This window comes from Syzygium oleosum, unplaced genomic scaffold, assembly GCF_021117445.2.
Source record: "Syzygium oleosum isolate NSW1041296 unplaced genomic scaffold, Sole_v2.1 Sole_v2.30, whole genome shotgun sequence".
In the NCBI taxonomy this organism is placed as follows: domain Eukaryota; kingdom Viridiplantae; phylum Streptophyta; class Magnoliopsida; order Myrtales; family Myrtaceae; genus Syzygium; species Syzygium oleosum.
In genome coordinates this window covers 2,714,346-2,741,411 of record NW_026607514.1, presented here as the reverse complement: position 1 = coordinate 2,741,411, position 27,066 = coordinate 2,714,346, and the positions used below count along the sequence as shown (strand labels likewise).

Genomic DNA, 27,066 nt, shown 5'->3' with positions numbered 1-27,066 from the left:
GTCATCTAGGCGGGGGTTCTAGACTATGCCATGTCACGGTGGAGGCTAGACCGATGCTCCTTAATGGAATGCCGTATGGTACTCGACTTGTCGGGTGGTGTTCGATCCCAAACGTTGCCGTGCTCAAAGTAGAGGGACGATGCCCGGATAGACCGGAAGATCGGCGGGGGTTCGGTGTGGCCCAATGGGTCGTTAATAATCTGGACAACTACGCATGTGTTATGCATTGGAGAATGTTATGTGCCTGGAATCAATGTTGAATATGTCTGGATTGTTAGTTGTGTTTCGCATATTTATGCCATGGATTGTATTGTATGTACCAAGCGAGGTAAAGGTGCTTGTGGTTGTTCATGGCATGTGTCACGCCCCGAGACAAAGCTGTGGCATTTGATCCCGGCTTGAACGTGATTCATATAGGTTCTGGGGATATATCTCAACGTCCCGTTATTGTTTTCTTCATTAAGCACAAGCGGAAGCAATCAACAAACAATAACGAGAACACAAGTGAGCCAAGCAACATATTATACAAACACACTATATTTACATGACAGTGGATTATTTATCTTACAAGCCTTTCTTACTCGGGCCTCGCTTACTATGCATACAGCCGGATCTCGTCCGGTATCCGCTCACATATTCCGTATGGTCGGGTTACGCCTAGCTTCACTAACGTCCCTTCACAAAAACAAAAAGGTTAGTCGTCTTCCAAAGCTTAGTCATCTCCCTACGGTTCCTCCACTCCGACCCCGAGTGGTCCATTATACCCTTCAATGGGTCCGACCACATCTCCGTCCATTAAAACGAACCATGCGACGTAACGGTGGGGGACCATGTCGTTTGCATTCACTTGGACCCAAACAGTCGTGCTATACTTTCGATAGGTGACAACTGCTTCTACATCAACAATATCTACCACTTGAACATGCATTTCTACAGGTCGACCAAAACGAATGGGAGGTGGCGTGGCCATACCTACAAAGCTGAAAATAATAAAAGTGAGTCGACACTCAGTAAGTTAAATTCACTATGCTCCGGCTACGAAATAGCCTCGCATAGGACAAGAGAAATACACGTTACCATTGGCTTGTCAATGGTAGATCAATAGCAATGCATCTTACCTTGCCTTGGTATTAAACATGGCATGTTCAACAAACGAGAAAACATAAAGCATGATTTTCAAAGTTGCATGCAAAGATCAACACACAGGATTCATCATTTCATAATTGACATCCATCGATCCTTCCGACCTACCACCGGGCATCCGAGTACTCCCTCGGGCATCGCCTCGAAATCCATCAAATAGCGGCATCGTCTCGAAATCCATCGAAGACGGCATCGCCCCAAAATCTATCGGCGACGGCCATAGTCCCTCGTGTGATCATGCAACAAGCAACACACGTTTCCGGTTCTTATCTTAATCTTATTAGCCCATGCAAACATACAGTGCTCGTGTAACTCATGCTCTCTAGGACAAATTGCCTAACATGTGAGGTGCGGTTGAGGGTACGTGACTCGATCCACCATGCCGAATGTCAGCTCGAAGCCGGACTTGGCCCAATTTTATACGCCTCAATGTAAAATCCGCACCAAGTTGAGCTCGTCCTGGAACACCACAACATGAGTACGAGACATACGACACCCCGTTTCGTGCCTCGGTTGTGTCATGACTCACGGCCACATACGAAATAACCAAACACGTGCAAACGCCAAGCATCACAAACATAAGCACTCCTCGAGCCCAAACGTGCAACACTACGCCCTAACCAAAGTATAGGGAATTCACTTATTACTCGGGGGCTCTAGGGTATTTAGTGATGGTGCGGTGGTGAGAATGAGTGACCGGAGAAGAAATGGCCGAGAATGAGAGAGATGGAGGCCGAGAAAGAGAGAAGCCGAGAGAGTAGGGAGAGAGAGACTTGTTCGGTTTTTGGGGAAAATGAGCATGGCATGGTGTCTCTCTATTTATAGGCCAAGATCTCAATTATTACCATGTCAAGTGATCCAATGAAATGCATTCAAGTGGCACCTAATTATTAGAGGCAATCTTGGAAAATTCTAGAGAATCTTGATCAAATCCTAGACTTCATTATTTGATGGCCTAATTGAAGTCCAAGTGTCCATCTAGGTTAATAATGCCCTATCTGAGACCATATGAATCACCAAATGCATTATTTATCTAGAGGACACTTAAGCCTCTCTTCAATAATGACCCTTGTCTTGACTCCCATTATTGCCCTATCTCTAGAAATTGCAAGATCTCATGCATTAATGGAGAAGATCCTATGGATTAATGAAGATCTTATCTCATAAGATTCTTCTCATCATGACCCTCCAATTATTAGTTCCAACTTTGGCTTGGTCAACTTTGGCTTCTTGCTCCCTAAGCTTGGCCAAAATTTGCTGATTTGTCCCAAAGATCAAGTGGCTAATAGCACTTAAGCATATGCTCCAAAATCACTAAGTATACTTAGCAAATTACCTAAGTAAATGGGGAAATTCCGTGTTTCAAATAATCAATCATCCTATCCGGGTCGAGGTTCGGTGTAAAAAAAATTCCTCCAAATATGATCAAACACATCCAAGCCAAAGTCCAAGTCCAATGGTATAAGCTCAGGCTGGTCGGGTTGCCCAGGCGCATGGCCTGTACAATCGGGCCTGATCGGGCGCACGGCTGGGCACACTACCGGGCCACACGGGCACATGGCTGGGCACGAGACCGGGTCGCATGAGCGCCGCGCCGGGCCGCACGGGCAACGTGCCGAGCGGCTTACTTGGCCGCACGGGCGGCATGCCTAGTGCCTTGCCGGCCGTATGGGCAACGCGCCAAGCACCACGCCGGGTCACACGAGCGAGGGGTCGGTTCACGGCTAAACACGTGCAATGGCTCGTGGATGGCACGCTGCACGACTCATGGCCATATTTCTTAGGCACGGGACAAGACCGAAACCGGATCTTATGGGCACAATACGTGACACAAGGGTTGGGTACAATGGCCGGCACATGGCCGGGCACGTAGCCGGTCCGTGGCTTGGCTGATGGGCACGATGGCCGGTCATGACAGGGCACATGGCCTTGGCCGGCGCGACTGGCAATTTTGCCCGAGCCGCGACCAAGCCACTAGGCACACGACCTGGCACATGTCTCGTCCATGGCCTTCCCGACTCAACGCAATGATCGGTGGCCAATTCGTGACCGAGCCACGTTCGAGTATCAATGACCCATGGTCGACCCTCGGTTGTCATATAGCTTCGTGGAATCTAGTACCCCAGAATTAACTCATGGTCACCCGGGACTAATGCATGGCCGTGCGGTATCACTCGCAACCGACACATACCGATACTGGATTGATCCACAGTTATCCCGGACCGTTCCACTAATGGCCCTTATGGTCGAAGGGTAATTCCATAGTCATATTACTCTAATCATTTGCGTAGTTAGGGGGTCATTCCACTGTCGATCCTAGGCCAATTCATGGACAATCTTTCGATCGAACCACAACCAACCCTCAGTACTCTCGTTCCGATCATACTATCCATTCCATTACCGATCCTCGACGCAACTTACCCTCTCCTCCATTATTACTAGCCCTCGGCTTCCTAGGCCCGAAATCGGGGATGTCACAGCATGTTGGATGCTAGAATTGCATGTTTAGGATTATCCGGAGGTACGTGTTACTCTAAGCGAAGCTTAGGAAGTTTACTTATTGAATTTTATCTCATTGTTGTTGTTATTGACCATTTCAGACCCCAGACCATGAATGATCATCCTCAACGTTTTGGGGTACCTATGGATATGGACCATATGTTAATGGAGTACCTAGTAGGAGAGGATAAGGTTTATATTAGGCATGCATCAATGGTTTAGGTGGATGAAGGTTTGGCGTTGTGGAAGCCACATACCTTCTTGGCTTGGTTTTATTGAGAGGGAGACGTTTTGTTCGGTCCTCTTTGAGGTTTTGATGTTCCCCATGATGACGGTTTGGAAGTTGTTGAGTGGGATCCTATAGAGATAGATCCTCCTGACGGAGCCGTCACTGATCCTAACACCAGACCCGAGAGTTCAGACTCTAACCCAGATTATTTAGAGTCTAATCCGGGATCGCCTCCGGGGTACCATGGGGATTGATGATGGGTTTGGATACCCCATCCTTTTTGGACCGTCCCTGTTGTTAGAAGAGCTAAGTCGACCCGACTACTGATCCCTTTTTGTGTATGCAAGTAGTCTTATAGGAAGTGGCCTTTAGTCAAGCTTGTAAATGGTATCTTCCTGGGGTTGACAGTATTATATATATTGGCTTCGATGTTTGTATATACGGTGTTTCTTTTGCTATCCCGTTTATTTGATTATTGTATAGAGAATTCGAGTTGCTTCCGCATGTGTTACTCGTAAGTTAGTTATATCGGATCGGCGACAAATCTTGGGATGTCGCATTCAAAAGACTGAGACGGTATGTTGTGAGCTCGTAAGGTTCGGGGCGTGACATTTTCCCTCAGAACCATAGGATGGCTGCTCATCCTGTTCGTTTTGGAACCCCCGTGGAGTTGCTAGTAGATGTGATCGACGTGATCGATGCGATCGATGCGGCCGGAGGGAGAGCCTACCACAAAGTCATCTCCCAAGTTATGGTTAATGAAGGCCTTGAGCAAAACGTCTCACATGTGTCTGAGGCTTGGTATGAGTGGACCGAGGACGTCAGACTGATTAGACCCCTTCGTGGGTTTAATGGCCTGTTTAGTGGTGCCAACGGATCGGCACCTGCGACCGCCGTGGACGGGGCCTAGTCGGCCGACTAGACTTGGGAGTGACCAAGCGATTTTGGGGAATGGAACTTTTTGGATGAACTTTTTAGAAGATGAAACAGTAGCAAGTTAGGTATAATCCAACCTTTGTTATAGCGGGTATGCATGCGTGTATTAGCCCGTAAGAAAAGAAAGGGCATGTAAATACGCTTGACATGTAAAATATCTAAGTATCATGTAAATATATGATGTGCTCTTGCTGTCTGCTTAAACCCCTTTGTTTGAATGTTGTTGTGACTGTCTCAATTGTATGCTTCCGCTTGTCCGTAAACAAAAGATAAAAATTTAACGAGACATCACAAGTATACCACGGGTCACGGTCTTGGTAGGGACGTGATAAACGTAATCATGTGAAGACCTCTATTCGAGAAACACTGAGCATTATGCCTCCTATGGATGAACTCATGGGAACCTTTTTGGCCTATGAAGCAGAACCATTAGATGAAGGTGAACAGAAGGATAAGAAATCAACTGCATTCAAAGCTAATGCTGATATTGCAGGTGACTCAACATCATAGGAGAATGATGATGATGAAGAAATAGCAATGCTATAAAAAAGATTCCAAAATTTCATGAAAAAGAGAAGAAACTTCAAGGGTTAGAAAGTAAACAAACGAGTCAAATGAAAGAACCTTTTCTGAAATTATAGAAGACTTGAATGGTAAGGATGCAATTAGTTTTAAGTTTAGGAAACACATATACATCGAACCAGAATGCCCTCTACTCAACAACTCAAAGAAGAAATTCAAGAAAAGAAAAAAGCTCTGAAGGCAGAAAGTTGGAGTAATACATAATGTGAATCAAGTGGTGAAGAAGATCTTCAAATTCAAAAAAAAAAGTTCAAGATATTTGTGTCACAGTGGGCATAGTTTAAGATTTTTTTGTAGTATTAACCATTTTTAATTATGTTTAATATTATTTAGAAAAAAATTAAAATCCATATAAGATGTCACATTATCATTCAATAGCGACTTAAGAGCATGTCCATGTTTCCTTTTTAATTCATTGAAGGACCAATTTGAACGAAATAACATATAGTTTAGGGACCATATTGGCAAAAAAATAATAATAAAGGAGCGAAAGTACATAGATGAGATTAAACAAATTTCTCTAAAAACACTAAATAGCCGAGTAGCACTTGGATAGAAGGGAATAGGTAACCCAACACAACATGAAGGACGTGTTTGTTTATCAGAAAATGTACCTTTTGTGGAAAATACTTTCCAGGATTCGTTTTTCAATGTTTGACTAAAACCTAACAAAGGCTTGGAAAGTATTTTTAATCGTTTGGTGAGGAAAATCTGATGGTGAAAATTATCGAAAATTTTTGTATTTTTTAAATTAATTTTAATTTGGAAAAAGAAAGTCTGGCGACCGACAGAGGGAGGAAGAAGGGAAAAGAAAAAAAAAAGAAAGAAGAGAAAAGAAAAAGTATTAACAAATTCAAGATAAGCAATTCTGGAAAGTGTTTTTACCTTCTTATATTAGGGAATTCATTTTCCTAATTTTATACATGAATGTTTTCAGTGATCGGAAAATATTTTCAGTTGACTTATCATTTTCAGACGAACCAAATGGGTGAAAGTCCGGAAAAGGAATTCTTACAAAACACTTTCCCTCAAACAAAAGCACCCGAAATTAGGTGTAAATGAGAGGAAGTAAATGTGAATTAACCAATTTAAATGGTAATTTCATAAATTGGACTGTTAATAATATTTGAATTTGAAAACTTTTTTAAGAAGAAAACTTCAGAAGGTAGGTGCCTTTTCTTTTACTCTATTGAACTTGTCTCTATTAATGATTTATGATGATATTTAAATCATAAGTTGATTGCTCTTACCAAAAAAAAAAATCGTAAGTAGATTGCATTTTATTCCAAGATGTTACCAAAACACACAAGATTATTTACCATTTTGACTCCTTATTATTTATGGAGTTAATATCACGAAAAACTCCAAACTGGTACACTTATAATAAATTTACCACAAAGTAAATCCCAAACTGGAACAACATGATAAATTTACCCACCGTTAAGTTTTCGTTAAATTTTACTGTCAAATTGTTGAGTTAGATGATAACAGGTGTGCCAGTTTGGGGTTTACCCTCCGTTTGTTATAAATGTACCGGTTTGTGAATTTTCGTGGTATTAGTTCAATTAACGAAAATTAACAGAGGATAAATTTGTTATAAATATGTCAATTTGTGATTTTTTGTGGTCAAAAAATTAATTTAGAATAAATTTATTACATATACAAATTTGAAATTTTTCATAATATTAACACTTTTTTTTGCTAATTCATTGTGACGTACGTTTTTTAGGGAATTGTGACCAACGATCATGCGCCATAAAGTTGTCACCTTTTGATCTCACCACACTCTTCGTCTTCGGTCAAGAACACACCGATAAGAGCGGGACCGACGGAGTTCGACGCTCGCGTTTCAAGAAAAATGGCGAACGCGATGCGTTTCTTCGAGCTCAACACCGGGGCCAAGATCCCCTCCGTCGGGTTGGGCACCTGGCGGTCCGATCCCGGCGCCGTCGCCGACGCCGTCACCACCGCCATCAAGGTTCTCTTGAACCTGTTCATTTGCTTTTGTATTCTTTCATTTTTTCCTGATTTTTTCTCCAGAAATTGCTGGGTGAATTTAGTGGGTGCCTGAACCAGTCAAGAGTCGATTGAAGCTTGTTTTTTTCCTCGCTTTTTCAATGTTTTTGTGGTGCAACGTATGTTATCCAAAGGTGGTTTCACGTCGAATCAGAGACCGGAGATTTCGAGATTCAAAGATGGATTGCAACACTAACGTGGAAAGTGATTATCTTTCTTTCATTTTGTTGACTTTCTTTGCTTGGAGACATGGAAATGGAGCGCGGTTTGTGTTGATCGTTGGTTACGCTGTGATCAGGCGTCATGGGTGACTCTGGTTTTCGCAATTTGATGGCTAACTTTTGCAGTTCTTAGTTTTTCCTTCATTCAGTTCAATTTATTTGGTTCTGTGTTAAGCTGCAACAATGTCTGTTTGGGCATAATTTAAGAGGATGTTAATTGTAGTTCTCTGCGTGTGCAGGTTGGGTACAGGCATATTGATTGTGCTCAATTTTATAACAACGAGAAGGAGGTAATGTTCTGTTCCTAGTTGCCAGTTTGTCGCATCTCAAAAGCCGGTTGTGTTATTGATCGACTTGTGAATTTTTCCCTAAAGTCATTGTCCTGACAATCTGATCTTGTCCTCCTGCTAATGCGTCAAAGAACCAGATTATCGGGGAATGAGTTGTGATATCTGATGCCATGGAAATGTCTGTTGTATACGAGTTCGTGTGGGTGAGACATGGAGTGCACACTTTTCCATTGCTTGCTTGACATTGCATTTGCCTTTTTGTCCGTGTATGAATTGTATGGACATTTGAAAGTTGCCCCTGGAAATCATCAATATGTCCTTGTCCTATTTTGCACCTTTAGTATCTTCGTCATTTAAAAGAAAAAGAAAAGCTTCTCGATTTGTAGGTCGTTTGTTGATGAATAGAGAGGCAAATTATTATGATTTTTTGAGTTCTTAAGTTCTTTTTTTACCTTTCACTTTGGTGTCTAGGGGATAGGCAAGTATCTCTAATCTGAAATGGTCTCCAGAAAACTATGCACTTTACTCATTCTTAAACGATAAAGCTTTTGTGAAAACTGCGATCTAGCTCTCACTTGAACCTGAGGCTTGTACTTTCAAAAACGATATCTACTTTTAGTCATTCCAACCCACAAAAGCAAAAAAAAGTTGCAATAGTTGCTCACCGCATGTGCTCAAATGCATTAGGTGTTGTTTAATTTTAGTCGGGGGATAATCAAAAGAAGTCATGAGAACAACGATCTCCACCGGTAGGTTGATATCGCCCTGTTTCAAACACTCGCTTTCAATTGATCTGGAACTTGATTTTCTCATTAGGAAGAAGTCAACATTTGCTTTCTTGTAGTTTCTTGGTAGGAGATCAATTATTCCTTTTCCTTTCTATTGATAATGTACATTTCTCTTACAAGGGCACAATCAAGATGTGGTCATTTTGCCGGATGGTTAGAAAGCTCTGCTTTTGCTAATTCGGTCTTCCAATTTTCAACAGGTTGGTACTGCTCTCCAGAAATTATTCAGCGAGGGTGTGGTGAAGCGTGAGGATTTGTGGATCACTTCCAAGCTATGGTATGTTTTGGTTCTTCCGTAGGCTTCGAACATATTTTGATAAGTTTTTTTGAGTTTTGAATCAGTAATGTTAATCCTAGGACCATGCGATCAGAAAACATGGTAATTCATCACCGGATCAGCTAATCACTCATGCCCTCCTTTTTGTCTCATTTCTTAAACAATTTGCTGCAGGTGTAATGATCACGCACCAGAAGACGTTCCCAAGGCATTAGACAGAACGTTGGAGAACTTGCAGCTAGACTATCTGGATCTTTACCTGGTACAGATTCGACGATGAACTTTTCTGGCTTATTTAAGGACAGAATGCTTTTCCTGTTTTATGTTCATTTCTGTGAGCCATTAGGATGTACATAGAGATACGACTTAGTGTGGTTTACTGTTTGAAGATCCACTGGCCCGTGAGCATGAGGAAGGGCTCAGTTGGCTTCAAGCCGGAAAACCTTACCCAGCCAGACATACCCAGTACGTGGAAAGCGATGGAGGCACTATACCGTTCGGGCAAGGCTCGAGCCATTGGAGTGAGCAACTTCTCCTCTAAGAAGCTCGGCGATTTGCTGGACATTGCGGAAGTTCCTCCTGCTGTCAACCAAGTCGAATGCCACCCTTATTGGCAGCAAGGGAAGCTGCGCGAGTTTTGCAAATCCAGGGCTGTACATTTATCGGTAAGTGAATTGTTAAGATATCTTGATAACGATGCACGTGGACTTTAATGCGTCGATTATTGAAAGTGCTAGACAGAAAAATGTTTTTCCTCTATCATCATGCAGTGTATTCTTCAAATTTTATATTGAACTTTTTCCTTGGAAACTCCCTATTTGATGAGTTTCTTGGCAAAAGTAGTTCTTAACAATTTTAAAGGTGTCAACAGGACATGCTTGACGTTGATATGAAGCATTCTGCTCTCATCTTTTTCATGTCCATTTTCATCTTCTTTGTTTATGCATCACGGTTGTATCTGCTGCCTCCTTACCAGTTAGTTAAAACAAATAATTAAACCATTTGGATCTATGCACATGCTTTCACTTCTTATTTACTACTTGTCAGTTATGTAGTTTAAATCAAAATTATTTTTCTGTCCTATAGGGTTATGCGCCCTTAGGTTCTCCGGGCAAGGGATCTCTCAAGAGCGATATCCTTAAGAATGCAGTTATCACTACCATAGCAGAGAAACTGGGCAAGACTCCAGCTCAGGTGGCACTTCGTTGGGCACTCCAACTGGGCCACAGCGTGCTTCCCAAGCACAAACGAAGCAAGAATCAAGGAAAACTTCAACGTCTTCGACTGGTCCATACCCGATGACTTGTTCTGCAAGTTTTCTGAAATACCTCAGGCAAGTAATTTCTGTTTGCTGTTTCCTCGTCCACTAGCGGTCTCTTCCTATACGCTATGCAATCCAACAAGCACGAGCCAAAGTATAGCGAAACTGAGAGCTAAGAATTTACAAATCCTTGGACTGACAGATTCTTTTTTGTTTTGTTCGTGCAGGTGAAACTAATCACGGGCACCGGCTTTGTGCATGAGACCCTGGGTGCATACAAGACGGTTGAAGAACTTTGGGACGGCGAGGTTTGAATAGACATAAGCAACCAATCTGAAGCATGAGAGCTGCGTTTTTCGTCAATAACTTAGCTTAGCTTCTATTTTACTTTCATGTTAGCTGCTTATGCCTATGTTTAATGCGGAACAATACATTCGAACATCTTATTAGCCTTTTAGCTCATCAATCAGGGTAACTGCGATTGAAGATGCTTGAAAGGCGCGACTGTTTGCGTATTCTTGTCTGATATATATGACCTACTGTTATGGAGTCGTATTCAAGAGGTGGTTTAATGGTATGAGATTGACTTGAGTCGAATAGGTTCAAATTGGAGGACTATGCGCATGAAACCATGAGCTTACGAATACGCAAAACTCCCCATGTTTTCAATCTGTATCTTTCCCTCTTAAGTTTCCCCGTGTCTGTTGCGCTTCTCTATCTGCCCTCTCCGGGATGGAGGCCGCCGGCCTTAGGCGACCTAGATCAAAGGTCACCATAGGCTAAGTGAACTCCGATTCGCGAGGGATTCGACCATCGTGCGAACCCAGCCCCTACAGTCATAAAGGGAGAGAGAGAGAGAGTGTGTGTGTTGCCCATTCTTCAAGGGGACAGAGCGAGGCGGGCGTAGGTCGGGCAAGCGACGGGGCAGCTGAGGGGTGTGGCGTGCATTGTGGCCGTCGAAGAGAGGAAAGAGAGAGGATGGATGGTGACGCTCGAAAGAGACTAAATCGAGAAAATCGAGAAAGGGGGCCACGAGTGGGAGAGAGGACGGAGAGACGGTGATGGAGACGGTGTGTGACAATAGTGAGGAGCAAGTGGTGACGGTTGTGTGGTCCAACAGTGAGGCTCGGTGCCATGGAGGCGGCGGTGGAGACAGAGGGATTTGAGAGGAGAGAGAAATGTGTGTTGAATTAAGGGATAATGACACAAATAATCCATGAACTTTAACCAAATGAGCAATGTGATCAATGAACTTTTAATTTGTTCAATGCGATACCTAAACTTTAGCCCAGTGTGTAATGTGGTCCTTAAACTTTTAATTTGTTCAATGTGATCTCAGACTTTTGATACATGTTCAAGTTAGTCCATGAACTATATGAAAATATTCAATATTATCATTTCCCTAATTCAAGTTTAGGGACAACATCAAACAATTTCATATAATCTAGGGACTAAATTGAATATGTATCAAAAGTTCAGGGAAGTTCAGGAACCACATTGCACATTGGATCAAATTTCAAGGACTATTTGTGTCATTTTTCCTTTAATTAAGTTTGGTGTAGGGGTGAATTAAGTTTTGGTTTGAAAGACTTTACCAGGTAAAGTGACCCCTAAATATAAAGGATTTCTATTCTTCTTATAAATATTCATTTTAAGTGTAAATTACGTATAAGATACCACTAACGACAACTTGCATGAGCATTATGCTTGCTTTTTATGGCCCCTTTCTTTCGAATCTAAATAAAATCGTGTATTCGTCGACCCTATAACCCATCATCAATATTTAATCATATTATCGATCTATTAGGTTTTTCCTAATCTTTTATTGGAAATCTCTAAAGCTACGTTTGGTAGTCAGGATAAAATTTAGGATATAATAAATTTTATCTTCTCCCATGTTTAATGCTTACCAAAGACAAGATAAAGTCGGATATACGAGGGATATAGCTTGGATATAATTATTCCATGAGAAAGGTGGGATAAAAGTGATAGGATTTCTAATATCCATAATATAAAAGTTATTTTCTCGAATAACAAACTTTTTATATTTATAAAATTAAAATAATATTTTAATATACATAATATTTAAATTTTAATATAAAAAATCTAAATAACAAAAAATAATAATAATTTTGTTTTTAGTTATTCTTATTTTTATTTATATATTCAAATTTCTTTCTATCTTATGATATAGATTTCATACATATAAATATATATTTAGTATTTATATTTATTACTTATATTAGGTATATTAGTATAATTTACTATTTACTAAAATTTTCTTAAAGAATGATGGAAGGGGAAAAAAAAGAATTAACAAAAGAGGGAAATAATAAAAAAAATAAGCAAATAAAAATGAATTAGGTAAGAGTGTAGTGAGAGATTTTTATTATCTCCGTTTGTGCAATTTTTAGGTTTATTTACACCGATATGACGTTCGTAGTAAATAAAGGACATGGTAAGATGTGAAAATATTCAGCTTTATTATTGCGATTCACTAAACAGTAGATAGGATATAGAAAAAGGTTAATACCACGAAAAATCTCAAACTAGTATACTTGTGACAATTTTATCCCGAACTAATATTTTGATCACCAAAAACTCTAAACTGGTACACATGTGATAAATTTACCCTGAACTATATTTTTTATCATCAAAAATCCTAAACTGGTACATTTGTGATAATTTTATTTCGAACTAATTTTTTAATCATAAAAAACCCCAAACTAGTATACCTATGACAAATTTATCCCAAACTAATTTTTTGACCACCAAAAACCCCAAACTGGTACACTTGTAATAAATTTACCCTCCATTAAGTTGGATTAATATCATGAAAAATCACAAATCGGTAAACTTGTGACAAACAGAAGGGCAAAATCCCAAACTAGTACACTTGTCAACCATTACATGACATCAAACTTAGCAATTTGCTAGTAAAATTTAACGGAAACTAACGGAGTGTAAATTTGTTATAGGTGTACTAGTTTGGGATTTTTTGCGGTCAAAAAAATAGGTTAGAGTAAATTTGTCACATGTGTATCAGTTTGAGATTTTTCGTGGTATTAAACCTATAGAAAACCCTTTGATTTAATTTCCTATCATATCCAGTCCTATCCTGGTTAGAAATTCAGACAACCAAATGTAGCCTAAGGGTTAATACCACAAAAAAATCCCAAACAGGTATACCTCAAACTAATTTTTTGACCACAAAAAATCTCAAACTTGTATACCTGTGACAAATTTACCATCCGTTAGTTTCCGTTAAATTTTCCAGTCAAATTGTTGAGTTGGATAATATGGGTATACCAATTTAAGGTTTTACTCCCCAATTTGTCACATGCTTACCAATTTGTGATTTTTCATGGTATTAATCCAATTTAACAAAGGGTAAATTTGTCACAGATGTACCAGTTTGGAATTTTTTGTGGTTAAAAAATTAGTTTTGGGTAAATTTGTTACATGTATACCAGTTTTGAGTTTTTCTTGGTAAAAAAATTAGTTAAGAATAAATTTGACATAAATATATCAGTTTGAGGTTTTTCGTAATATTAATCCAATCTCTAATGCCTACATCCGATGTCCATGTAAAAGTGAAACAATCTTGGGGGAAATGGAGTCAAATACAGCAAGAATTCTAAAACTTGTCATTATAGAATATCATAAAGCTTTTATTTCGTGCATTTAAATTCCAATTTTGTCGCCATCATCCACCCCGGTCCTTCCGTCAACTCCGTTAGCTTTACTTGGACGGAAAAATCTAAGTGGCATTTCTTCAAATTCTTTTTATTTTCGCACATGTGGATATGGTGTTGCTATGACGCTACTTAGGCAGGGTTAATTCCAAAAAAATACACCAACTTTAGGTCGAGAGACAATTCTGGCCCGAACTTTCTTTTGTCCTGTAAAAAAGCATCAACTTTAGGTCGAGGGACAATTTTGGCCTGAACTTTTTTTTGTCCCGTAAAAAAGCACCAACTTTAGGTCGAGTGACAATTCTGGCCTTAAGTTTTTTTTGTCTTGTAAAAAAGCACCAACTTTCACTTAAATCTCAAATCTAGCCCCCATTGACTTAGAATCATTGATTATCTAACTTGACTATTCCGCCTTAGCAATAAATCCACGTGGCTTGCTGACTGGATTTAAAGCGATAATCATTGTCTTATTCTCTGAGCCACAATTTGAAGAATAACGGTGAAACTGTTCGTCTCCTTCACTTTACCGACAAATAAAAAATATCTCCAAATTGAATCTCTCTAGCCAAACATAATCTGAAACTGACCACCGCCTGTCGATAGACGCCATAGACGAGATTCGCCAAGGTCACCACCATAACCTTTTTTCTCAAACAATGGTGAAAGTCAACGAAGGGCCAGATTTGAGATCATGATGAAAGTTGGTGATTTTTTATGAGACAAAAAAAATTGGGACTAGAATTGTCACTCGACCTAAAGTTGGTGCTTTTCCACGGGACAAAAAAAAAAGTTCGGGTCAGAATTGTACCTCAACCTAAAGTTGATATTTTTTTATGGGACAAAAAAAGTTTGAGCCAAAATTATCCCTCGGCCTAAAGTTTATGCTTTTTTTTGGAATTAGGCCTATTTAATCGCCATATCTGAGAAAAAACTACAAAAACTGAAATTTAAAAAAAAAGAAATAGAAAAAATGGCAAAAGAGGGGGAGACACCGCCCACTGTTTTATCCGTCATCCCTGTGCGATACTAAATATGCGAGTACAAAATACTAAGAGCTTTTTGTCATTGACTTCATGACTATTATATTTGGTGTCATTGACAGCTATCATAGCTCTTCTGCATACATAAAGGTGCAAACTTGAAATTTGATTAACTTATTAGAAAGGTACAACTCACGAAAATGAAAATAATGCATTGGTGATTTGTGTGTATTATATACACATGTCAAAATGGGTCATGAACCCATTTCTTAATCCATATATTAGTAAATGGGTCATAACTCATAAATATGTTAGTTATATTTAATAAATTGATCATAAATGGGTGTACGTATAACATGGATGTTAAATGGGTCCTAAATTGATCATTAATGGGTTTATAATTTATTTAAACTCAACTCATCTTTCTCGTCCTCACTCAATCTTGCCCTCACTCACCCTACACTCTCATCTCAGTTTGGGTATCAATTTTCCTAGATTTATTTAAATATGAAAGTGTTTTAGTAATATAGGTCGGAGCGGATATGAGTTGGGTATACGTCATTAGATTTGCATTACATGGAAATAGGTCAAAATGGGTTAAATCGGTCTATTTGGGTCGGACTATTTTCAATCCGACTCACCCATTTGACAGGTCTAGTATTATAGGTACATTGTAGATGTCTCTTTTTTTAACTTGAGAAAATGAGGATGAAAGTGATCTACTGACCAGAGGTGTGCATCTTCTTATGCAAAGTTGGATTCCTTAGCACAAGTCTTTGGCAATAAGAGCTAACATGAGAGCAATTAACATAAATTTTCACATCCAGATTTGCAATTCGCCAAATTCCCCACGGATCTAATTGCAATCGGGGATTCCCAGAGACGAGCACGATTAAACATATTGTAATTTCTTTTCATCCTACAATTAAACACGTTGCATTTACTCTTCACGCGTCCACATCATTATTCACAATCCAACTTGCAATTCTTCCTCATCCTCAAGTTAGATATATTGAACGACCATATTAAACTTGAGTGTAGTTGACAAACGTATACAATAAAAATTTTCTTATGACAACTTCCATTCATGTGCAATCATTATTAATATCAAGAATTTATTAAAGAAAATTAGATGAGTACCAAAATTTAAAGGAAATCAATTAGAATCATTGAGTCCGTAACTGAATACACGTTCAAATATTGTTTTCGCTATTTTAAAGTGAAAACTAAGGGGCCCGGTTATTTCGCCGAAAATGAATAATTTGAAAAACAGTTTCTTAAAAATAATCGCGTATATCAATTTTCGTTCATTTATTTGTAGAAGTGATAAATACAATCATTTTTAGGAAAATATTTCCCAAATTATTCATTTTTTGCGAAATAAGTGCACCATTAATAGCTCCTACAAGTGAGGTTCAAGAAAGAAAAAAAGATATATTAATAATGAATAAAAGATCGTTGTCATTGCCTTGATCAATCATGTCTTCATTGTTCTATCAGCAAACGACAACGGCAATGGTAAGCTATTATTATCTCTCACCATTTCACCAGCAAAATCCATTTGATGGGGTAGGGTTTTTTTTTTTTTTTGGCTTACAGGCTTTTGGCTATGACAATATAGGAGGGACGTTTGCTTTGTAATCTCCAATGTGCTGCCATGACAAGGGGAGCTTGACCCCTAACCAGCAAGCCAAAATTTATATGGAGGGATCAAGCGACAACAATCTGCACTTCAGAATCAACAAGACCATAGGAGATTTCCAACGTCGGTTTTTGAGCATTTTATGGTCGATAAGGCCTCGACGTGCATGCCCGAACCCATACTACCTATATAGTAGGCCTAACTTAGAGTAATCTCCTTAGTTTAGTGTTTGGATCCGATTTTTATACGTATCAACCAATCTCAAGGGTGATCCTAAGCATTTGTCTATTCGAGTGACTTTTTGCTTTTATTCCCATGTTGCTGCTCACGCATGGTAACTTATTTTTACTTTAAACCCTGGAAAAATCCCAATATCTAAAATTATACGCCCATATTCATATATAAATTTTTCATAATCTTTTAAAATTTAAGTAAATTTTAGATTTTAACAAAAAAAAAAAAGTAAAAATGTAGCTTTTGTGTTTGCTCTCTCCCTTTTTGCTTACTAACCTAAAATGTTGACCCCTATGAGCTTCATGCCGCGGTGAGGTTGTCAGTTGATTCATATCAAATATCAATTTACTAGAGGCTAAACAAAGCAACAGCTGAAAGTAAACCGCTGTACTTTGGCCCTTAGGGGTTAACAATTAACATTTGAAATTGTCGAGTTTCAATGTTTTCATTTAATGCATCGAACTTCGTATCTATATCGATATAAATGTGCTATAGTAAAATTTAATGTTTGACACGTAGGACTCTAATTAGCAAGAGATTGATTTTTCATCTTGCAAGAAGTACTTTTCTTCACTTTCTAGTCATTTTGCGACCTTCCCTCTCCCTCCCGTCTCTCTTAATTATTTATCTTATAATTGAAACTCCTCTACATTAAAGAAGTTTTCTACCTTAGTATATAAGTACGTTTACTTAATAAAAAATATAGCAAAATTACCAAAAAAATCATAAACCTATTGTAACTATACCAATTCAGTTATAAATTTTTTTTTCCAATTGATTCCTAAACCTTTTGTATTTGTACCAATTTAGTCCATCTGGCCAATTTTAGTCGACCGGTGCTAACATGGACAATTTTTAATAGTATTTTAATTTTTCTTCAAATTTTAAATTATTTTTTATTTTTCCATGTTTTCTTTTCTTTCTCTTTCTTCTTTTTTCTTCCTTCTTCCTTTGGCAAGTCATCGGACCTCGATGACCGGCTAGAGGAAGAAGAAAGAAAAATAGGAGAAAGAAAAGAAAAAATAATTAAATTTTGGAAAAAAAATTATTAAAGATTGTTCGCGTCAGGGCCGGCAAGCCAAAATTAACCAAATAGACTGAATTGACAAATTGCAAAAAAGGTTTAGGATGCAATTGGAAAAAAAAAGTTTTGGATTGAATTGGCACAATTACAATAGATTTATGATTTTTTTGGCAATTTTTTCATAAAAATACATAACTTATGTCTACTTGAGACATGGTAATGAACAAATGAAATATAATTGGTCAAGATATCACGTTCACTACTTTATTATGTAAGCTGCTTTAATTATTAATGTTATTTTGATATTAGAATCTAATAATATGAACACGTTAACGTGAATTTTTCTTTGTACTTGACTATTTATATATTAATTTTTAGGATTAATATCACGGAAAATCTCAAATTGGTATACTTGTGACAAATTTACGCCAAACTAATTTTTTGACTACCAAAAACCCAAAAATTGGTACACTGATGACAAATTTACCATTCGTTAAATTTGATTAATACCATGAAAAATCACAAACTGATAAATCTGTGACAAACAAAGGAGTAACACCTTAAATTGGCACACTCGTCAACTGCCACGGGGAAATTGTCTAATCAATTCTAATCTATTGAACGTATGCCAATTTAATCTTAAACTTTTTCATTTTGCTAATTTAGTCCTAAACTTTTATACAAAATTTCAATATAATCATTCGGCCAATTTTCTCAGGAAATCGCCGATGTGCAATTGTGCCATGTAGGACGGCTAGTAATAACTAGACCACCACGTCAATAATTTCTAGCGAAAATTGACCAAAGTTATTACATTAGAAATTTAAGTAAAGGTTTATGACTAAATTAGCAAAATTAAAAAATTTAAGACTGAATTGACATTTGTACAATAGGTCTAGGAATGGTTGAGTAATTCTCTCTCAAAAAAGTTACACCAAGACATTTTTAACTAGTGGCGTGCTCCTTCATACTGTCATTGATATTTTGATTGGGATGCTATAGTTGTTCTATATAGAAGAACTCTTAAGCCCAAAAATAAAACTCATAAAGCATTCCAAGCACCATTTAAGTCCAAACTAGATGGATTCAAACAATCTTTTATTTGGGACAAAAACATTCTAACTATTTATTTTGGGGCAATGCATTTCAATGAGTGTTTTTTTTTTGGACGACATTTCAATGAGTTTTTTTTTTTGATCGAAACATTTCAATGAGTTGACATGTGAACTTTTTAGGCACGAACAGAATCTTTAGGCCCATCAGCAAGCAGCCACATTGGGCTGAACTCACTCCCAATTTCAGCCCAATCACCTATTGTCTCCACAACATGGACCATTGGCTGCTTAGGATAATCAGAGAAAAGAAGAGCTTTAACACACTAAAATATTAATTTCTCAATTCATTCAAACTTTCCCCTCATATTATGACCCCCTAATAACTTTCCCTAATTGATGAAGTAAACTACACAATTTCCATTGGATATAATTCCGTAGTATTATGGTCATGATCACATCTGGACCAACATCATCATCATTGTACATCTAGATAATAGTGTGATGTTTAGAGCAGTGGTGTATATTAGTCTTGGTCCAACCCAGAAACCAATTGGACCGGACCAAACTAGCTGGTTCTCGTCGGTTCCTACAGGAATCAGTCGAGTTCCTGGTTGCTGGAGAGGAGCCGAACCGAACATACGGAATCGGCTCATAGCATATTATTTTTTTATTTGTTTATTCGGTAAGGGCAAAAAGTATAGATTATTTGTGAAAGTAATCTCTTCTTTTACTAGTAACTTCCATATGATTAGTAATTTTATCCTACTTTGAATCAACTTTCGATATATGTTTAGAAAGAAAATATAACATTAAAAAATAACACCCCCGATTCCCGAGACAACTCAGGAACTAGACGAGGATCGGCCACTCTCGATAGGATCCAGTTCCAGGGTGGACAAGGTCGGTTCCCAATTCCATAGACTAATAACCGATCCAATTCAGTCCGGTTCTCGGTTTCAAGATGGGAACCGACCCACTACTTTAGAACCAATCACCCCTAGTTTGGAGCCTTAGGCAATTTTTTGTCCAAGGTGTATTGATTAATTAAAGCATACAAATCCGTGCTTCGAGAGATGATATCCAGAGAATGCATCAGCGCAAAATTTTGATTAAGTTCTTCAGTTAAAAAGACAAACACGGTTATGATTTGAGTAACCCCACACGATGCATATGAAACTCGAGTTCTGCCATTGAATGTGCTTGCTTATGATGCTGACTAGTTCCGCTATTTATTATATTAATAAAAAAATTTGATGTTACCGATTCATTATCCATGTCAACTGAGAAAATTACTTCGTCGATTAAACCCTAGACTTAAAAAATTAGCTATTTTTAAGAGGAGCCTCCATAAAAACTATATATAGTAAAAAGGAGATTACTAAAAATATTACTCTTCAGGAATTTTTTTTTCTAACATTTTAGCAGAGTTTATTCTATAAAAGGATTTAAGCATGTGCGAAGCTCGAGAAATAAAACTAGTGCCTTATATGTGCACGTATAATTACAAAAAAATATAAAATTATTAATTTATTATACTACGAGTGAATAATTGAACAAACAAGGTATATTTAAAATTCAACAAAAGTCAGTTCGATATTGAATATATTCATTTTGTACATCACAATCTTGATACATCTAACATGAATTTCTATGCCACCAACCGGGTTGGTAGACAACAAGAAGTGACATTCATCGTCTTCCAAACAGAGACAATGTCTGATTAACCAATTTAAAATTTAAAGGGTAATGCCATTTTTTTTGGGGTTGCAAATTAATGTCTGAATTTCTCTGACCAAAAGAAAATCAGGGATAAGTGTACTAGAAGTCCTAAAATTTGTCACAAAAGTGCAATTGAATTTTAAAACTTTCAAAAAGTGAAATCAAATCATAAAACTTGTCACGAAAGTCTAATCGAGTCTCAAAACTTTCAAAAGTGCAATAAACAGAAGGACTTAATTGGATCAATTTGACAAGTTTTTGGACTTGATTGTACTTTTTGAAGTTTTAGGAGTCAATTGCACTTTTATTATAAGTTTTAGGACTTCTAATGCACTTTATATCTAAATTTGAAAACTTTTATAAGGAGGAAACTTAATAAGGTAGGTGCCTTATTTTGAGTCTATTGATTTTGTCCATATTAATGATTTACGATGATGATATTCAAATCATATGTAGATTGCATTTTATTTGGAGAACTTACCAAAACATGCGATTGCTCGAAGATTAATTACCATGTTGATTCCTTACTGTTTATGCTGATTCTTGTTATTATATGACCAAAGCTAAGTAGTCTAAGACTTAATCACCGAACCGATACATCAATTGATCTGGCAAACTATATTGGTCGACATCGAATATGATTCATTTGTTGAACGTCCACTCTCAATTCGTCATAGCACCTATCAAACCAATCTCTACTTTTACTTCATCTCTATCGTCTCGTTATCATTAACCAAACGAGACCTAAAAGGTCGTGGAGTGGGGCGCTTACTTGGCATGTGACGCCTCCAACACGAAAAGGGAAAATGACACAAATAGTCTATGAATTTTGATCCAACGTGATCCCTGAACTTTTAATTTGTTCAATGTAATCCCTGAATTTTAGCCTAATATTCAATGTGCTCCTTAAACTTTTAACTTGTTCAATATGGTCCCTGAACTTTTGACATGTTTAATGTAGTATCCGAACTATATGAAAATGTTCAACAGAGTGTTTATGTTCAATATAGTCTATGAACTCGAATTATAAAAGGAATAGTTCAAGGACTACGTTGAATATATAACAAAAGTCCATGGATTACATTGAACAAATTAAAACTTCGGAGATGATATTTGATATTGAGCCAAAGTTCAAAAAGATTTTTAGTGATTCGGATGCACGCGAGCTCGCTACATGTGAGCCCTCGAATGACACGCGGGGGCAAAACGCAAAAGAAAAAGGCACTCCCTAATGGAGAAGCGGTCCACGCGAAACGATCTCTAGAGATCCCGGCATGGTCGCGGGCAGCGTAAGCTTCAGCGTGACGTATGTCCTTGCGCCATGAAGCTGTCGACTTTTGATTCCAAGAACACGACAACGAAAGATTTGGTCAAAGAAAGATGCGGCTCTCGACCGTGCAGTGTCGTGACTTCCTTGGTTTTTGTTGCCTTTTATGGCCGGCCCGTTTGCTATAAATCTATTCCTCTGGTTCACATTTCCATTCGCTTTTCTGCACCGTCTCCCGTCATCAGTCGCTAGCACTCCGTTTCCCCCGCAAGACCCAGAGTGGGACTCTAGACACTGAGGTCGAAGCTCGTTGTTTCGAGAAAAATGGCGCAGGCAATTCGTTTCGTCGAGCTCAACACCGGGGCCAAGATGTCCTCCGTCGGGCTGGGCACTTGGCAGTCCGATCCCGGCGTCGTCGCCGCCGCCGTCACCGACGCCATCAAGGTTCTCATTATTCCTGTTCTTTTGCTTCCGTTTGCTTCTGTTTTCTTGATTTTTTTTCTCCCGAAATTGCTGGGTGAATTTGGTGGGTGCATGAACCAGTTAAGAGTCGATTTGTGGTGCAAAGTGTGTCGTGCAATGTGGTTTCACGTCGAATCGGAGGCCGGAGATTTCGAGATTCAAAGATGGGTTGCAACACTAACGTGAAAAGTCGTGAACTTTCTTTCATTTTGTTGACCTTCGTTGCTTGGAGACAAGGAAATGGAGCCCGGTTTGTGCTGATGGTTGGTTCCGCTGTGATTGGGCGTCGTGGGTGACTCTGGTTTTCGCAATTTGATGGCTAACTTTTGCAGTTCCTAGTTTTTCTTCATTCGGTTCGATTTATTTGGTTCTGTGTTAAGCTGCAAAAATTGCCTGTCTCGGCAAAATTTAGGAGGATGTTAATTGTAGTTCTCTGCGTGTGCAGATTGGGTACAGGCATATTGATTGTGCTCAAGTTTATGGCAATGAGAAGGAGGTAATATTCTGTTCCTAGTTGCCAGTTTCTCGCATCTCTAAAGCCAGTTGTGTTGTCGATCAGCTCGTGAATTTTTCCCTCAAGTCATTCTCATGACAATCTCATCTTGTCCTCCTGCTAATGTGCCAAAGGACAAGATAATTGCAACATGTATCGGTGAAAGAGTTGTTAAATTCGATGCCATTGAATTGTCTGTCGGGTACAAGTTCGTGTGGGTGAGATATGGAGTGTACATTTTTGCATTGCACGCTTGACATTCCATTTGCCTTTGTGTCGTGTATGAATTGTATGGACTTTTGAAAGTTGCCCTGGGAAATCAATATGTTCTTGTCCTGTTTTGCGCCTTTTGTATCTTCATCATTTAAAAAAAAAAGAATAGGTTGCTCAATGCTGAACAGTGAATACTTCAGCTATTAAATATTGAAAGGTAGAGAGGCATATTATTATCATTTTTTGAGGTCTTAAAGTTCTTTTTTTTCCCTTTCACTTTGGTGTTTAAGGGATAAGGCAAGTATTCCTAATCTGAAATGGTCTCCAGTAACTTGTGCACTTCACTCATTCTTAAACACTTAAAGCTTTTGTGAAAACTGCGATCTAGCTCTCATTTGAACCCGAGGCTTATACTTTAAAAAGGATATCTACTTTTAGTCATTCCAACCCACAAAAACAAAAAAGGTGCCTTAGTTGCTCACGGGATGTGCTCAAATGCATTATATGTTGCTTAGTTTTAGTTGGGGGATAGTCAAAAGAAGTCAGGAGAACAACGATCTCTACCAGTAGGTTGATATTGCCCTGTTTCAAAAAGTCACTTTCAATAGATCCGGAACTTAATTTTCCCATTAGGAAGAAGTCAACATTTGCTTTCTTGTAGTTTCATGGTAGGAGATCAATTATTCCTTTTTCCTTTCTATTGCTAACGCACATTTCTCTTACGAGGGCACAATCAAGATGCGGTCATTTTGCAGGATGGTAAAAAAGCTCTGCTTTTGCTAATTTGGTCTTCCAATTTTCAACAGGTTGGTACTGCTCTCCAGAAATTATTCAGCGAGGGTGTGGTGAAGCGTGAGGATTTGTGGATCACTTCCAAGCTATGGTATGCTCTGGTTCTTCCCTATGCTTCGAACATATTTTGATCAGTTTTTTTGAGTTTTGAATCAGTAATGTTAATCCTAGGACCATGCGACCAGAAAACATGGTAATTCATCACCGGATCACCTTATCACTCATGCCCTCCTTTTTGTCTGATTTCTTAAACAATTTGCTGCAGGTGTAATGATCACGCACCAGAAGATGCTCCCAAGGCATTAGACAGAACCTTGGAGAACTTGCAGCTCGACTATCTGGATCTTTACCTGGTACAGATTCGACGATGAACTTTTCTGGCTTATTTAAGGACAGAATGCTTTTCCTGTTTTATGTCCATTTCTGTGTGCCATTAGGATGTACATAAAAATACGACTTAGTGTGGTTTACTGTTTGAAGATCCACTGGCCCGTGAGCATGAGGAAGGGCTCGGTCGGCTTCAAGCCTGAAAACCTTACCCAGCCAGACATACCCAGTACGTGGAAAGCGATGGAGGCACTATACCATTCGGGCAAGGCTCGAGCTATTGGAGTGAGCAACTTCTCCTCCAAGAAGCTTGGCGATTTGCTGGACATCGCGGAAGTTCCTCCTGCTGTCAACCAAGTGGAATGCCACCCTTATTGGCAGCAAGGGAAGCTGCGCGAGTTTTGCAAATCCAAGGGCGTACATTTATCGGTAAGTGACTTGCTAAGATATCTCGATAACGATGCACGTGGACTTTAATGCGTCGATTATTGAAAGTGCAAGACAGGAAAATGGTTTTCCTCTATCATCATGCAGTATATTCTTCAAATTTTAGCTTGAATTTTTTCCTTGGAAACTCCCTATTATATGAGTTTCTTGGCAAAAGTAGTTCTTAACAATTTTAAAGGTGTCAACATGACATGCTTGACATTGATATGAAGCATTCTGCTCTCATCCTTCTCATGTCCATTTTCATCTTCTTTCCTTATGGGTCGCAGTTGTATCTGCTGCCTCCTTACCAGTTAGTTAAAACAAATAATTAAACCCTTTGGATCTATGGACATGCTTTCACTTCTTATTTACTACTTGTCAGTTATTTAGTTTGAATCAAAATTATTTTTCTGTCATATAGGGTTATTCGCCCTTAGGTTCCCCGGGCACGGGATCTCTCAAGAGCGATATCCTTAAGAATCCAGTTATCACTACCATAGCAGAGAAACTGGGCAAGACTCCGGCTCAGGTGGCACTTCGTTGGGGACTCCAACTGGGCCACAGCGTGCTTCCCAAAAGCACGAACGAAGCAAGAATCAAGGAAAACTTCAACGTCTTCGACTGGTCCATACCCGATGACTTGTTCTGCAAGTTTTCTGAAATACCTCAGGCAAGTAATTTCTGTTCGCTGTTTCCTCGTCCACTAGCGGTCTCTTCCTATATGCTATGCAATCCAACAGGCACGAGCCAAAGTATAGCGAAACTGAGAGCTAAGAATTTACAAATCCTTGAACTGACAGATTTTTTTTTTTTGTTCGTGCAGGTGAAACTGATCAAGGGTACCGGCTTTGTGCATGAGACCCTGGGTGCATACAAGACGGTCAAAGAACTTTGGGACGGCGAGGTTTGAATAGACATAAGCAACCAATCTGAAGCTTGAGAGCTGCGTTTTTCGTCAATACCTTAGCTTAGCTTCTATTTTACTTTCATATTAGCTGCTTATGCCTATGTTTAATGCAGAACAATAAATTCGAACATCTTATTAGCCTTTTAGCTCATCAATCAGGGTAACTGCGATTGAAGATGCTTGAAAGGCGCGACTGTTTGCGTATTCTTGTCTGATATATATGACCTACTGTTATGGAGTCGTATTCAAGAGGGGGTTTAATGGTATGAGATTGACTTGAGTCGAATAGGTTCAAATTGGAGGACTATGCGCATGAAACCATGAGCTTACGAATACGCAAAACTCCCCAAGTTTTCAATCTCTATCTTTCCCTCCTAAGTTTCCCCGTGTCTGTTGCGCTTCTCTATCTGCCCTCTCCGGGACAGAGGCCACCGGCCTTAGGCGACCTGGATCAAAGGTCACCATAGGCTAAGTGAACTCCGATTCGCGAGGGATTCGACCATCGTGCGAACCCAGCCCCTACAGTCATAAAGGGAGAGAGAGAGTGTGCGTGTTGCCCATTCTTCAAGGGGATAGAGAGACGGCGGGCGTAGGTCAGGCAAGCGACGGGGCAGCTGAGGGGTGTGGCGTGCATTGTGGCCGTCGAAGAGAGGAAAGAGAGAGGATGTACGGTGACGCTCGAAAGAGATTGAATCGAGAAAATCGAGAAAGGGGGCCACGAATGGGAGAGAGGATGGAGAGACGGTGACGGAGACGGTGTGTGACAATAGTGAGGAGCAAGTGGTGACGGTTGTGTGGTCCAACAGTGAGGCTCGGTGCCATGGAGGTGGCGGTGGAGGCAGAGGGATTGGAGAGGAGAGAGAAATGTGTGTTGAATTAAGGGATAATGACACAAATAGTCCATGAATTTTAACTTAATGTGCAATGTGGTCAATGAACTTTTAATTTGTTCAATGCGATCATCATCTTCAGGATAAAGAGAACAAAGTTGATCAAAACCAACAACATCAGTGCGCATGGTCACGAGTGTCGCAGCACGTCGACTGAGTGCATCCGCCACTTTATTTAAACGGCCTGCCTTATGACGAAGCACAAAATTAAACTGCTCCAAAAAGAAAACCCATCGTGTATGCATCCTATTCAAATGCTTCTGACTCTTGATGTATTTAAAAGCTTGATGATTAGTTTTAAAAACAAATTCTTACTCATAAAGATAGGACTGCCAGTGCTTTATAGCGCGCACTACCGCCGATGAACTTCATTAAGTTTCTCACTTAAAAAAGCAATAGGCTTACCTTCTTGGGAAAGAACAGCGCCGATTCCAATACCCGAAGCATCTCAGTCCAGCTCAAACACTTTCTCAAAATCAGGGAGCATCGATACTAGTGCCGTTGAGAGTTTTTCTTTGATAAGCTTGAAGCTGGCCGAAGCTTCATCACCCCAATGGAATTTGCCTTTCTTTAAACAATCAGTGATCGAGGCTACAATTGTACTAAAATCTCGAATAAAACGTCTGTAGAACGTCGCAAGGCCATGGAAACTTCGAGCCTCGCCAACATTATGTGGAACTGGCCAATCACGGATC

The 27,066-nt window shown here is 39.1% G+C and overlaps 1 protein-coding gene and 1 pseudogene across 1 annotated transcript; both read left to right on the top strand.

Annotated features, from left to right (window-relative positions):
- The first annotated feature begins 7,198 nt into the window (after nt 1-7,198).
- On the top strand, nt 7,199-10,802 carry LOC115677531 (NADPH-dependent aldo-keto reductase, chloroplastic-like; annotated as a pseudogene).
- Nucleotides 10,803-22,054: 11,252 nt separating this feature from the next.
- LOC130134423 (NADPH-dependent aldo-keto reductase, chloroplastic-like) lies at nt 22,055-25,730 on the top strand. The gene is made up of 7 exons (XM_030600710.2): nt 22,055-22,302; nt 22,766-22,816; nt 23,833-23,909; nt 24,084-24,171; nt 24,299-24,574; nt 24,996-25,244; nt 25,398-25,730. The coding sequence occupies exons 1-7, from the start codon at nt 22,183-22,185 to the stop codon at nt 25,482-25,484; spliced, it is 948 nt and encodes a 315-aa protein (XP_030456570.1). The 5' UTR covers nt 22,055-22,182; the 3' UTR covers nt 25,485-25,730.
- The last annotated feature ends 1,336 nt before the right edge of the window (nt 25,731-27,066 follow it).

What these genes read in the sequence shown, in the direction of transcription:
- LOC130134423 (XM_030600710.2), top strand. Translation starts at nt 22,183, where the DNA reads ATGGCGCAGGCAATTCGTTTCGTCGAGCTCAACACCGGGGCCAAGATG. An exon ending in CCGTCACCGACGCCATCAAG is followed by an intron (nt 22,303 to 22,765) that starts GTTCTCATTATT and finishes CTGCGTGTGCAG; the next exon opens with ATTGGGTACAGGCATATTGA. An exon ending in TTTATGGCAATGAGAAGGAG is followed by an intron (nt 22,817 to 23,832) that starts GTAATATTCTGT and finishes AATTTTCAACAG; the next exon opens with GTTGGTACTGCTCTCCAGAA.